Below are 15,027 nucleotides of genomic sequence, written 5' to 3' on the forward strand. Positions count from 1 at the left end.
AAAAATGAAAATGAAAATGATCTATAAATAAAGAGTTTTTTTTAAAAAAAAAAAGAAAAAGAAAAAGAAAAGCTGTGGTGTGTTCAGGAACATATTGATAATGAAGCTGATCATTCTGCAGGAGGTTGGATGTTTTGCTGAGAAACCAAGCTGACTACAGCCGACAGATTTCATGCACAGGAGGAAGTTACAAGCTTTTCAGAGAGCCATCTGTTTAATGTTTGCGGTTGTTTATTCCTTTAAGCTTATTTCCTACTCACAGCAGAAGCAGCTGCAGTCTGACTGGAGTTTTGCTGACGAAAACCTTTTTTTTTCTTTCTTTTTTTTAAAAACTTGGTTGTGTCTTCAGGTCTGGTCTGAACAAGGCTCAGGATTAATACAAGTACGCGCTGTTCAAGGTGTGGTGGTGAACAAACACATCTGTAACCTTTGGGTGAAATGAGTCAGGCAGTTTTGCTGAAACATTAAATTCAGAGCTCAGAGCAGACTAAAACACAGACAAAAGACAAACACCTTCAGAGACAGCTTCATCAATTTTACAGCACATGAGCTGTGTTTCAAGGAGACAGTAAAAAAGTCATGAACTGGACTGGGGCCTGTTGTGCAACGGTGCGTAACATTTGAAGTTAAAGGGGACATATTATGGAAATATCACTTTTTGAAGGCTCTTTCACATATATTTGGGTGTTTGTCTTGCCTTCCGGCCTCCAAAATATTAGAATTGACAAAAACATCTGTAATGTGCAGGCTGAAATCCATGTGGTTTTAGGAGCTGTTCCCTCAGTTGTCTTCCAGTGATGTAACTAGGATTCGAATTTGCATAATCCCACCCCTACCTGGTAGCAGTAGAAGGGGGCGGGGCAAGCAGTGGTTCATTTGCATTTAAAGGGACAGACACTGAAAGCAGCCGTTCTGAACAGGGCTGTTTTGAGAGGATGAAAACAGCTGAGATGTTTGATCCTTGGGGGATTTTACCACAGCATGTCACAGACATGTCTTTAAGACACCTGGGAACTATTTTAATTTGTGGAAAGGGGGCAGAATATGTCTCCTTTAAAACATTGCCTCCATTCTGAGAGAGAGAGGATGATATGCTGCAGAGGCCCATAGGTTGGATTCCAACCTGGTTAGCTCAGGACCATGCATTTATGGTATAAACTGTACCAGGTGAGTGAGATGATCACTGCAGTGTCAACTGGAAACCCTTCTGTTGTGTTGTGAGTATTTGCAGTTCACGTGTCGTCTGTTTAGTCTGTTTGCTGTGTTTTCCTGGGCTGCAGTGTAGGCCTATTGTGCTCTCAAGGCCACCGTACTGTTTTGGTTCCTGCGCAAAAAAAGTGTAATGCATCTAATAAGACTGTAACTTACATGAATATGAAGAGCTCTTTTTAGTTTTTTTTGTGTTGGAAATATGCATGTAGTATGACAGAGCAGGACATACAGAGTGTTAGCGATGCTGTTAATCAAAGCAGGTTTATCAGCAGGTGGGGCATCTGGGAGATAATGAAAGTGAGAGGCTGCTTGAGGCTGCAGGGCCACCAGAGGGCCCCCAAACTAGAAAATGAGAGTCTTGTGATCACTTCATTTAGGTAACCTGCTGAATTAACCTGTCAACGTGGCAGGATCATTTCTTATACAGCATTTCACTGCCTTCGATCAGGAGCTTGTAACAGTCAAGTCTCTGATTCCCCCTCGGAACCTGAGAGAGCTGTTCAACTGTGTGAGTCGGTGACACACTTATCTACAGTGATGGTATTGATAAAAAAAAAAAAAAAAAGAGCGTAGACTTTGACCTGCTGATAATGTGAAGCAAACACACAACCACCAGTGAAGAGAAGTATAGCTATTCTCTTGTTCTGCAGCACCTTATTGGACCAGTGAATGAAATAATGACTGTGCTCTTAAAGTGCTGACTCACAGCTTGAAATGATCAACCTTGAGGTAGAGCTGCACACTTATTATTAGTATTAATAAAATAAAGTTTCAATTATAAATGCAAATCTATAGCCACATTCTTTTTCATTTACATACACACTAGGTGATTGTATTGTCCTCCAGCAGAAGCAGGGGGACATGTCCTACACTGTTGACCCATATGAGCGTGAGTGAGCATCTTAAAGCTGACAGTAAACATTTTAAAATCCATGCAGACTGCACTGTAAATGTTATAGATGTTGTGTCATCCCCACAAAGACTAAATATACCTCTTCCTCTTTTAATGTACATACACATCCCTATATGTACTGCATAGTTGCTCCGTCTGTCTGTGTTAAATGGCGTACACCCATCTTTACAGTACGTTCATTTTCCTCTGAGTCCGGCTCATCTGATGCAACAAAGACCAACTCAAAGACCTGATCCAGAAATGTTTGGGTGTGTTTATGCAGAGCTCAGGCTGCTTGGCACTAACAGTGGATGAGTCAGAGTGCGACAATCAGCTCCTGGAGCTTCACAAACAAAACTGTGAGGTCTGATTCCACCTCAACAGCAGATTATGTTTATTTTCAGGTAAACACTCCTTAATGTGTTGTTGTCTGTTGCTAAATAAAAATTCCTTATAGTGACAGGAGTTATACAGAGAGAGGCATGTGTGAACAGAAGTGAGCAGTGGACTTTATCTCTATGTTAAGACTCTGCAGCATCTTGAGAAAGCAGCTCTGTGTGTGAGATGTGTGGTGTGTGTGGGTCTATGGATCAGTTGAGGTGTGTGCAGATTTCTTTCTAAAGCTTCCTGAGTGGTGGGGCTGCCTTTAGCTCCTCACTGCAGGCGACCCCGGTTCGAATCCCGCATCGGAGGGCCCTTTACTGCATGTGATTCCCCCTCTCTGCCTCCCAATTTCCTGTCTCTCTCGACTGCGCTATCAATTAAAGGCATTAAAAAGCCCCAAAAATATACTTAAAAAAAAAAAAAGCTTCCTGAGTGGTGATTAAAGTCACAGCAAACCTATCAAGACCGACATACAGCTTTGTACCTATAGGCTGACTTCCAACAGGCCTGATGGTGGTGAACTCTGGTGAACTTATTGCCTCTGGAAATCAACAGCTGTTACTGAACACTTCTCTGTGACTGTGTCTGTTTACCTTCTGTTTTGAATCATGCGGCTGAAGAGTTATTCAGAGGAAACCTCCTACAGAGTGTTTGTGAAATGTCAGAGCCCCGAGGTGTCACACTTCTCCGATTCACTTATAGCCCACGGCGCTCAATCACATGTGCGCACAGAAATCCTACCGTGACACGCAACCGTGACAAAGCATGGTCCGACTTGGTGCTGAATGTCTGTCAGCCTGTAAATAAAACATCCAGGCGGTGTGTGTGTGTGTGTGTGTGTGTGTGTGTGTGTGTGTGTGTGTGTGTGTGTGTGTGTGTTGGGCAGCAGCCTCTTACCTCCACACAGACGCACAGCAGCAGCAGCAGGCGGCAGGGCGCGAGCCCGGGAACGGCTTTCCTCCGGTCCATCCTGCCGAAGGAACCATCTCCTCCACACCTTCCACACACACACACACACACACACACACACACACACACTTACACTTTCACCTCCTCCACCACGCGCTCTCTGATAGTCTGTTATCAACTTACTAACTAACTAACTAACTAACTAACTAACTAACTACCAAACAGAGCGGGGAAACGCTCCGGCTGAGCTCCGCGCGCAGCTCCGCTCCAGACATCCAGCCCGCTCCCAGAGCTAAAAATGACGCTGTTGTCGAGCCACAGACATAACTCTCTCTCTCTCTCTCTCTCTCTCTCTCTCTCTCTCTCTCTCTCTCTCTCTTTCTCTCTCTCTCACACACACACACACACACACACACACACACACACACACACACACACACACACACACACACACACACACACACACACACACACACACACACACACCAACGTAAGCCTACTTCCCCAAACTTAAATTTAAACCAAATACCATTACAAAAAACGTAAACTTAAACTGAACCTCAATTAAATAATCTATTTTAAATCTAAATTAAATCTAAACCTGAATTTAAACCTAAACCTAAAACCCTAACCTAGCCCTAACCACTAAAGACACACACACACACACACACACACACACACACACACACACACACACAAGTATTAGCTGACTTAATTTAAAGGGATAGTTCAACATTTTGGCAAATTGAGCCAACAACTCCAAAACGCTCCGGTGGACAAGTTGTGACCTGCACATTCACCACGCTATGAGATAATAACACAACGCTACCTGAGAAGAGTTGTTTTAGAGGTAAATGCAGAGACTGCTTGATGAAAAACTGCCCCCAATGGTAACGCGCATCCGGGGTTTTGCATGAATTTGCCTCAGAAACAACTTGTAACGTATCTCTCTGAATGTGCAGGTCGCAACTTGTCCACCAGAGCGTTTTGGAGTTGTTGGATTGTGTATTTGATGAGTCTGATGAGGGAAACCAAGAAATCCCATGAGCCTCCGTAGTGTAGCTCTGAGCAGCTCACGGCTCTGCTCCACCGTTCTAAAAACAGCTTGCACCGACAATTAAAGGTAACAAACCTACTGCTATGACTATAGGGATTATGGCAATGGGCCAATTTGCCAAAATGTTAAATATCCCTTCAAGCATAACCTAACCTAAGCCTAAACCAATCAAAACTCTAACCTAACCTTAAATCCTATAACACCTCTTGACAAACGATTTAAATTGGCTTTCTTGCGCACATGTATGCACACGAATGAAAAGACCCCAATGCTTCAAATGTCATTTAAAGGCATGTCAGAAAGTAGAGAGCAACTAACCAAAGCTAAACACACACACACCCACACACACACAGACGTGTAGCTTCAGAGTTGCGTCTCCTTTAAATCAAAGGTGTCAATCCCTGGTGCTGTATCAGTGACATGTAAATTGATCTTTACACCCTATGCCAGTCTGTGTTGTGGTGCCAGACAAACAACAGCGTCAGTCTGAACATAATTGAATGCGGCCGTGTGGCAGAGCACAGACGAGCCCTGGGGTCCTTGTAGACCTCATGGAAAGCTGCAAAGGAAAAGTTCAAATAATGAGTGTGACTGAGTAAAAGCAGTAACACACACACTCACACACACACACACACACACACACACACACACATACACACCAATAGGGGTAAGAGGGGACCTGTCAGGCCAAGCTGCCAAGAGGGGTCTTAGGTTTCTGCTTATTTTGAAAAACCAAAAATGGAATATAAAATTGACTTTTAAGGTGTTTTACCATAATATTACTGAAAATGTGACTTTTAATTATTTTTAAAGAAATTGCCAAGAGGGGACTTGGATCTCTGAGCGACATTTACCTATCAAAGAGTGGACCTCCACATACTGCAGTGGAGCTGTCTGCACCCATTCATTCATCTAACGACCCATTCACCTAATGAGTCTTTGTTTACAACAATGACTTTCTCAGTTTCTTTCAAGAATGGATAATATAACTTGAGAGTTATCATTACTTATTTTAAAGTCTCTGTAATACAAATTATATATATATAAATAATCATGGCCACATTTGAGAGTAAATATTTTTTATTGAATTGCATGCAATTCAGAAGTAACATGGCTGCATGCACTAATATCAAGTTCTGCAGTATAAGCAACAACATTTACTTAAAACCAGCTTTAATTAATGAATTCCTGTTTTCTTAACAAAGATAATTTGCTTGTCTGTCTTTACTCATCCATAAATGTGTTGCCTCTGTCATTCTTAGCAGTCCAATAGGGGACCTACTATCATCTCAATTTTAAATAGTCAAAATGCTCCATACATCTGGTTTCAACCAATTACAGTAATAGGAAATACATTAATATGTAATATGTATGAATAAGAAAGAAATAAGCAAAAGTGATCATTCTTAAGATAATGTTTTTCATCAAAACTTAACACAAACATTTCTAATAAAGTAGCACCAATAATGTTGTCATTATTTTTAAATGTAGGGTGCACTACTGCAACATACATTTCTACAGTCTATTAATTTTTCCCCTACAAGAGTTGTATACTCCTTGACTGCATTGTTGTTATAGGAAAAATATTTGAATTAAAACTCAGGGTTTTAGGTCACATTTAATGTACTTGCATCATGAATCTGTATTTATGAGGATGTATTTTATTTACTGTTTTACATTACAGAAAAAGGTCCACACTTGGTTTATATGGAATGACAGGGGTCCACTGTTGGTTGGTGCATAATGATACAAGTGCCCACTTAGTTAGCATGAAGTGAAATACACACTCCATCATGTATGAATAAGAAAGAAATAAGCAAAAGTGATCATCCGTAACAGAAATTTTTCATCAAAACTTAACACAAACATTTCTAATAAAGTAGCACCAATAATGATGTAATTATTTTTAAATGTAGGGTGTACTACTGCAACACACATATCTACAGTCTATTAATTTTCCCCCTACAAGAGTTTTATACTCCTTGACTGCATTGTTGTTATAGGAAAAATATTTGAATTAAAACTCAGGGTTTTAGGTCACATTTAACGTACTTGCATCATGAATCTGTATTTATGAGGATGTATTTTATTTACTGTTTTACATTACAGAAAAAGGTCCACACTTGGTTTATATGGAATGACAGGGGTCCACAGTTGGTTGGGGCATAATGACACAAGTGCCCACTGAGTTAGCACGGAGCGACATACACACTCCAGCATGGGTGGATAAGCAGAAATGAGAGAAATTGCTAAGTTTTGAGATACATTTTAAATCTAAATTTAAAACAAACATTTGTAACTATTAATACACACAACACACACTCACAAACACATGCAAACACACATATTTAAACTAAAGTAGCACTGGTGAAGTTGTCATTGTAGTTTTTTTTTAAACATGGGATGTACTGTGAAAACTCAATGGCAACCTATCAAGATACTTAAGGGAATATTTCAGTTATTGACATTTATGGCTCAACAATAAAACATGTATGGGAAAATAAAGGAGGCGCTGGGGGGTCATCAGTTTGTCTGAGATACAAGGGATAATTCTTCTAGAGGATGGATTAACCTCACTAAGTAATATGATATACCACTGCAACACACCTTTCTACAGTCTGTCAAGTTTTTGACTTAATGCAGTTTCACACTCCTTGACTGCATTGTTGTCATGGGAAAACTACTTTAAATAACTAAACTCAGGATTCAACATGGTCTGATGGCCCAGAGCCACAAAGTGTTATTCTGTAGTCACCTAATATCCCATATAGATGAAGCTCTGTGGTGGCCACCTATTGTCACTCTTCTACTTTTTAACAGCACATGGTTTCAATCAATTTTAATGTACTTGCATTCTATATCTATATTAATAGGGATGCATTTTACTTATTGTTTTGCATTGCAGAAAAAAAAGGTCCACACTTGGTTTATATGGAATGACAGGGGTCCACTGTTGGTTGGTGCATAATGATACAAGTGCCCACTTAGTTAGCATGAAGTGAAATACACACTCCATCATGTATGAATAAGAAAGAAATAAGCAAAAGTGATCATCCGTAAGATAAATTTTTCATCACAGCTCCACGTTACACTTGTTCCAGGCTCTGCCCGTCGTTTTTCTCTAGAAATAGAAACTTTTTCCAACTTTTTTATCTCCGTAGCGATCGCACTTGTCTTCTCCTTCTTCTTCACTTCTTGCTCTGATCTACAGTCTCATTCGTTCTACACATCCCAGAAGCCCCAAAATTACTCAAAGTGTGGGCGACAGCGTCCCCATTTACCAGCCGCAGAAAACTGTGTTTGACGTATATGTACGTCAATGGCACTCAATGAGTTAAGTGGGAGGTACACAATAAATCTAATTCTAATCTAATTCTAATTCATCTATTGAAAACAAATAGTAGAATAGCAATCTGATTCAGTGATTAATTTGTTACACATTTGGGTTGCTTCCTAATGATTTTTTGATGTTTTAGTACCCAGCTAAACACAAGTGTGTATATTCCTTACTATCTACAGTATGTATGTGCCTTGTAGGCACTTTACTTGCAAGTGTGTGTATGCAGTGTTTTATAAATCTGAATATTTTTTCATCACATCTACCCCGACACTTTAGAGCGCTTCTGTCTCGACGCCGTGTTTACCTTCGTTCTGACCTGAACACGGCATGTGTTGTTTGGATTAGAAACATGCACATTTGCAAAGGAAAAAAAAGCTAAATCGATTAGCGGAATCATTAAGCATGCATGCACACAATCCCAAGGAAATGATCACGTGGGAACCAGTTCTGAAGAGGAACTCGTTCTCAATTCCCACCCATAGACTTCAGTCTATGATGTGGACACAAAAGCATTCCTCTACATTGAAGTAGTGAAGTCATCAACACTCATGTATTTCACAGATCCTAAATCCTTGTACACACATAAAGATTCTCTAAATTTCAACCAATTTTTTTTATCTGTGAAAGACCCCACACGTGAAGATAAAAAAATCTGTGATTGAACAGTTTTGATCGTATTGTGTGTGGTGTGCTGTGATATTCCAAAGCTCACAGCTCACCACACACATTAAGATTTTTCAGAATCTTGACCCTCCGGTCAGAAAACTCAGAAAGAGATCCGTATTGTTGTAGCTACTCTTTCGGGTCTATTTCCGGAATGGACAATGAGAGCGATGTAATTTTTTTTAAATGAAAGCGGGACACTTCAGCCTTTACAACGATACCATCTGTGTGTGTGTGTCTGTGGCTTCGGACGCCGAGCAGTAAAGCGGCTGTGAGCGGCGGTCACATGATCGTTTAAACATGGCTGCTCTATTGCCGGCTGTTGCCGGCTATGATCGCTCCCGTCTTTGCTATCGGCTATCGGGAAATCTCCCGTGTATGCGTGAATGTCTGTGTGAACCTCATGTAATGCCAGGGCTGCACCGTGGCTCTCTGTGGGATTGCCGGTGTTGTGTCAAGAAGTGGCTTGCCGCGAGCAGCATGCAGAGCTTGGCAAGCAGGCACTTCTCAGCACAACACCAGCTTTCCACACGCAAGATGACTTTTGATTTGTAAATATTGAACATGTTTAATATTTACGATTATCGGCGCCGAACGTTTTCTGAGGCGATTGTTGTGAGAATTTTGACTCTTACTTGACACACTACAAGAGAATCTCATAAAATAATCTTAAGACCTTAGGATAATCGGCCGATTTTTGTCTTTGGTCGGAAGGGGGAAAATCGGGCCAAAATCAGCCAGATTATCTTTATGTGTGTGGTAGGCTTACCTCCACTCTCCACTCTCCACTCTAAATGTGGAACTGGCTTCTGAGAAGTGAGTGAGGGCTTTAAATCTGTGCCAGATGACTTGTGTCAGTCCTTGACTGTCGGCAGTGTGGGGGATGGTTAATTGTAGCTGACGATGGTCGTTAGCAACTCTGAAGGGCAACCTGGAAAAGACTAACATCCTTCAGCCAAGATCTTATATCCAAATCAGACTAACAGACAATGGAATTCCCCAGTCCTAGGTTGGCCATGTGCTACACACCTATGGACTTCTGTGGCAACTGTAAAGAGTGGGTGTCCCAGCAATAATCCACCCTGTCAAGTCTTTGATGAGTTTTGTAAAGGTGTGTGATGCCTTGTGATCAGTATAATATTTTGTCAGCCTTTATATGATCTACCATTGTGTGCCAGTAGAAATGTTGTCTGAAGTTAGGATTAATCAGATTTCCAGAGATACAGGGGATAAATCAGCTATAGTGGATGGAATAATTTCAAAATACCCACTGTTGAACTACTGCAACACACATTTTTACTTACCAAACTATTAGCTCTACTGGAGTTCATGTATACCTGTCTGAATATTTTTGGTCCACAACAAAAATGAAAACTAAAACTAAATTTGTGTTTTTTTTCCTTCTGTATATTACACACTGTATCACATAGTCATAGATGAAATTGGTGTATGAATTGAAACCTAATTTAAAGTTGTCAAAAGGTACAGGATTGGCACAGGATCAGAGAGTTTACATTAAGTGGGAAGTACACAATAAAAGCTGTATTCAGTTCACACTGGTGCTCAGCAGAAATGGGTCTGGTTGCTTTCAGGATGTGTGGATTGTACATTCAACAATCCCATATTACCTTATTCATAGCATCTGAAGTGGATTATAAACAAATTCAATTAATTGTGTTCAGAAGATGGTAAAACGTTATCTAATTTATTTATATTTTTAAGTAATTCATTTGTTATCTATTTTGGTTGTTTCCTAATGATTTTCTTTCGTTTCAGTACCCAGCTAAACACAAGTGTGTATTCCTTATTATCTAGGTATAACCTTGTGCATGTTGTAGTAAGCAATGTGACTTCATTACATTTACACACAGTTTTCTAAGTAGAGTTGAACATTTTTAATGGGGTTTCAGTCTATGATGTGGGCACAAAACATTCGTCTACATTGAAGTAGTTAAGTCACCAGCACTCATGTATTTCACAGATCCTAACTTTAAGGTAGAGCTGTTGAACTGGGATCTGAGAAGTGAGTGAATGGAGTGAGAGCGGAGTGAGTGCCAGATGACCTGTGTCAGTCCTTGAGTGTGGGCAGTGTGGGGGATGGTTTGTCGTAGCTGACGATGGTCGTTAGGTATTTTCAGGTTGGGCTTCTGAGTTTCTACCTTCTTTCAGCCAATATCTTTATCCAAATCAGACCGACTGAGACACAGGTATTCCCAGGTCTTAGGTTGGCCATGTGCTACCTACGCACCTATGGCCTTTGGTGACTCAACTTCTGTGGCAACTGTAAAGAGTGGGTGTACCAGCAATATTCCATTTTGTCTGAAGAATTGTCAGTTCTTTGATGAGTTTTGTGAAGGTGTGAAATTACCTGTTATAATATTCTGTGACAGGGCCTTTATATGAGCCACCATTGTCTGCTAGTAGTAATGCTGTCTGAGAACAACAATTAACATGGAATAGAAATTAGGATTTCATCAGATTGTCATGGATACAGGGAATATGTCAGTGTGTGGACGGAATAACCCCAAAAACCCCCTGTTAAACTACTCATTAAAATGTATTTAGAAAATCAAGGGAAACAAAGGAACGCATAAATATAAAAACACATGCAAAGCCTTACAAAGCCTTGTAAAGGACAATTAGGACACAGCAAGAACTATATTCCTCAGACACGGACCACACCACTGTCAACTTTTTTTATTTGTGTTGCAGCAGTTCAACATTGAGCTATTTGGGGTTATTCCATCCACACAATGCCTTATCCCTTGTATCTCTGACAATCTGATGAATCCTAATTTCTTGTCCCATGTTAAGTAAGATGTTGTTCCCAGACAACATTTCTGGCAGAGAATGGTAGCTCATAAAAATGCTCTGTGACTCTATATTGCATGTACCCATGTTTCAGTCAGTCTGTTTTGAATGTAAGTAAGTGGAGTGAAATGCACACTCCATCATGTATGAATAAGAAAGAAATAAGCAAAAGTGATCATCCTTAAGAGAAATTTTTCATCAAAACTTAACACAAACATTTCTAATAAAGTAGCTCAGATAAATACAGTGGGGCCAGGCCGTTAAATGCTTTAAAAACAAACATTAAAAGTTTAAAATCAATTCTGTAAGGGACAGGGAGCCAGTGAAGGGAGTTAAGAACAGGAGTAATGTGCTCACGTCTATTAGTGTTAGTTAAAAGACGGGCAGCAGCGTTTTGGACAAGTTGGAGGCGACTGAGCGAAGACTGGGAGACGCCAACATAAAGTGCATTGCAATAGTCCAATCTAGAACTGATTACTGCAACGCATGAAAGGCTTTCTCGAGGTCGTGGCAGTTTAAAAACATTTTGACTGTGTGAATGTGTGTGGCAATAGTTTAACATAGGGATCCTCTCAATGAATTATCCCTTGTATCTCTCAGTACGTTTACATGCAGAGCTTAATCGAGCTATGCTCAAAATTCGATTTTGGCGTCAAGTCGGACTTCTGCCCTTGTCTCAATATACATGCAACTGAGAAAATCGAATAACTGACGGGTCCATCGCCCCCTCATGCGCCGTCACCCGTTGTTTCAGCAGGTTAATACGCCGCCTGTCCTGTTGACTTCTCTGTCACCTCGTAAAAAAACTGAATATAAACAACTTAGTAAGCTTAATAATAAATTCTCAACTGCAGTTCCCGACCAGACGCGTCAGTCTGGGCTGGATGCGCGCTGAGAATAGGATACGGGCTTCCTTTTTTCTCTCTCTCTCTCTCTCTCTCTCTCTCTCTCTCTCTCTCTCTCTCTCTCTCTCTCTCTCTCTCTCTCTCTCTCTCTCTCTCTCTCTAATAAAACAATCTGGCTGGTTGCGCTGTGTATGTGTGAAATGCATTGAATCGGCGCTGAGGGTGGGTTTTTTTCCTTTACTTTGCGGGGTTCAGGCGGCTTCTCTGCTCCACTTGGTGCCGTCTCTACTGTTGTGAAGCATGCGCACATGCATTGTCCAGTTATACTCCGACTAAGGCGTATACATGATGGAGAAAATCGAATTCCAATCGCATTATCTGGGTGTCTTAATCGGAGTTCTCAACTCCGATTTCAGTCGGACTAAGGTGTTTACCTGCACTTCAGTTTGTCCAGTTATAGTCGGATTAAGGCAATAATTCGGTTTTTTCAAGTGTCATGTAAACGTACTGATTGACAAACTGATGATCCCCCATTCCCTCTGTATTTTCCCATATCAAATTGTCGTATATCAGTACCTCTTTGATGGTTTACTTGTACAATAATCATCGTAGGTTGCCATTGAGTTTTCACTGTACACCCCACATAAAAAAACACAACATTACCATTGCTACTTCATTATAAATGTTTGTATTAAGTTTTGATTGAAGTTTTGAGCTTTTGAGGTTAATCCATCCTCTAGAAGAATTATCCCTTGTATCTCAGACAAACTGATGACCCCCCAGCTCCTCTTTCATTTTCCCATACATGTTTTATTGTTGATCCATAAATGTCATAACTGAAATATCCCTTAAGTATCATGATAGGTTGCCATTGGGTTTTCACAGTAACTAACCCTAACCCCATGTTTAAAAACAAAACTACAATTTCAACTTAACCAGTGCTACTTAAGTTGAAATACGTGTGTTTGCATGTGTTTGTGTGTGTGTGTGTGTTATGTGTATTAATAGTTACAAATGTTTGTATTAAATTTAGATTTGAAATGTATCTTAAAACTTAGCAATTTCTCTCATTTCTGCTTATCCACCCATGCTGGAATGTGTATGTCGCTCCGTACCAACCAACAGTGGACCCCTGTCATTCCATATAAACCAAGTGTGGACCTTTTTCTGTAATGTAAAACAGTAAATAAAATACATCCTCATAAATACAGATTCATGATGCAAGTACATTAAAATGACCTAAAACCCTGAGTTTTAATTCAAATATTTTTCCTATAACAACAATGCAGTCAAGGAGTATAAAACTCTTGTAGGGGAAAATTAATAGACTGGTAAAATTAATTACAACATTATTGGTGCTACTTTATTAGAAATGTTCACTTCTTCACATCACTTTTGCTTATTTTCTTTCTTATTCATACATGATGGAGTGTGTATTTCACTCCATGCTAACTAAGTGGGCACTTGTATCATTATGCACCAACCAACAGTGGACCCCTGTCATTCCATATAAACCAAGTGTGGACCTTTTTCTAAAACGTAAATCAACGAATAATTCCTATACAGATTTATGACGCAAATACATTAAAATTAATTGAAATCACATGCATTTAAAAAGTAAAAGTCTGACCATAGGTGGCCCCAACAGGGCTTCATCTATATGAGATGTACATGGCCAAAAAGTAACTTTTTTGTGGCTCTGAGCCATCAGGCCATGTCAAACTGTGAGTAGTTAAAGTATTTACCCATGACAACAATGCAGTTAAGTAGTATAAAACACCAGTACAGTGAAAAATTAATAGACTGTAGAAATGTGTCTGGCAATAGTTTAACATAGGGACTTTGTGAGATTAATCCTCTCAATGAATTATCCCTTGTATCTCTGACAAACTGATGATCTCCCAAACCCTCTGTATTTTACCCAAAGATAACAAATTGCCTTGCCAATACTTTAATATCAGTTACTCTTTGATGGTTTACTTCTACATAATATATCATCATAGGTTGCCATTGAGTTTTCTGTAATATAAAACAGTAAATAAAATACATCCTTATGAATACAGATTTATGATGCAAGTACATTAAGATTACCCTAAATCCTAAAACCCTCTATTAAAAAATGAATAGACTGTAGAAATGTGTGTTGCAGTAGTACACCCTACATTTAAAAATTAATTACAACATTATTGGTGCTACTTTATTAGATATGTTCACTTCTTCACATCACTTTTGCTTATTTCTTTCTTATTCATACATGATGGAGTGTGTATGTCACTCCATGCTAACTAAGTGGGATCGTGTGTCATTATGCATCAACCAACAGTGGACCCCTGTCATTCCATATAAACCAAGTGTGGACCTTTTTCTGCAATGTAAGTCAACTAATAATTCCTATACAGATTGAGAACACATGTATATTGTAAAATTGAAACCCTGTGCTTAAAAAAACTGGACAAGCAACAATAGCAAGGTCAATTATTTTTAATGTTTAATCAGAATTCAACAGAAATTATCTAAATGACCATTTTATTTAAAATTTTGTTATGGGTGATCAATTTTTTTCAATATTTTAAAATTTCTATTATACCTAATACAGTGTTGAGTTTAAACTTAAGACATCCATGAAAACGGAACCTTTATATTTTGTTACAAAGAATAACAAATTATGTTTCAAGGTACTGGTTTGTTCACTAAGGAGCCTGTTTGATAGGCTCTCTACAGTCTGAAAGGCTGCCGGGGCTGCAAGTCGTTCACACTATGGAGGAGTGTAAGAAACGACGTGTGTGAATGAGTCGTTAAAACCCTGCTCCAGCCTGCCGGGGGCAGTGCTGAATATGGTATTTACACACACACACACTCAGGTCCCCTCTTGGCTAAAGTTAAAAAAATTAACCAGAAGGTTTTTCACATGAAT

The 15,027-nt window shown here is 39.6% G+C and overlaps 1 protein-coding gene across 1 annotated transcript in view; it reads right to left on the minus strand.

Moving 5' to 3' along the window:
- LOC146973915 (neurotrypsin) overlaps positions 1 to 3,681 on the minus strand; it is a 35,208-nt gene extending 31,527 nt beyond the window's left edge. Inside the window, exon 1 of the mRNA XM_085800924.1 lies at positions 3,386 to 3,681. Within this exon, the coding sequence (XP_085657050.1) occupies positions 3,386 to 3,457 (72 nt within the window). The 5' untranslated portion in view covers positions 3,458 to 3,681. The remainder of the gene's footprint in view (positions 1 to 3,385) is intronic.
- Positions 3,682 to 15,027: the final 11,346 nt, after the last annotated feature.

This window comes from Trachurus japonicus, chromosome 15, assembly GCF_045865225.1.
Source record: "Trachurus japonicus isolate A0001 chromosome 15, Traja_1.0".
In the NCBI taxonomy this organism is placed as follows: domain Eukaryota; kingdom Metazoa; phylum Chordata; class Actinopteri; order Carangiformes; family Carangidae; genus Trachurus; species Trachurus japonicus.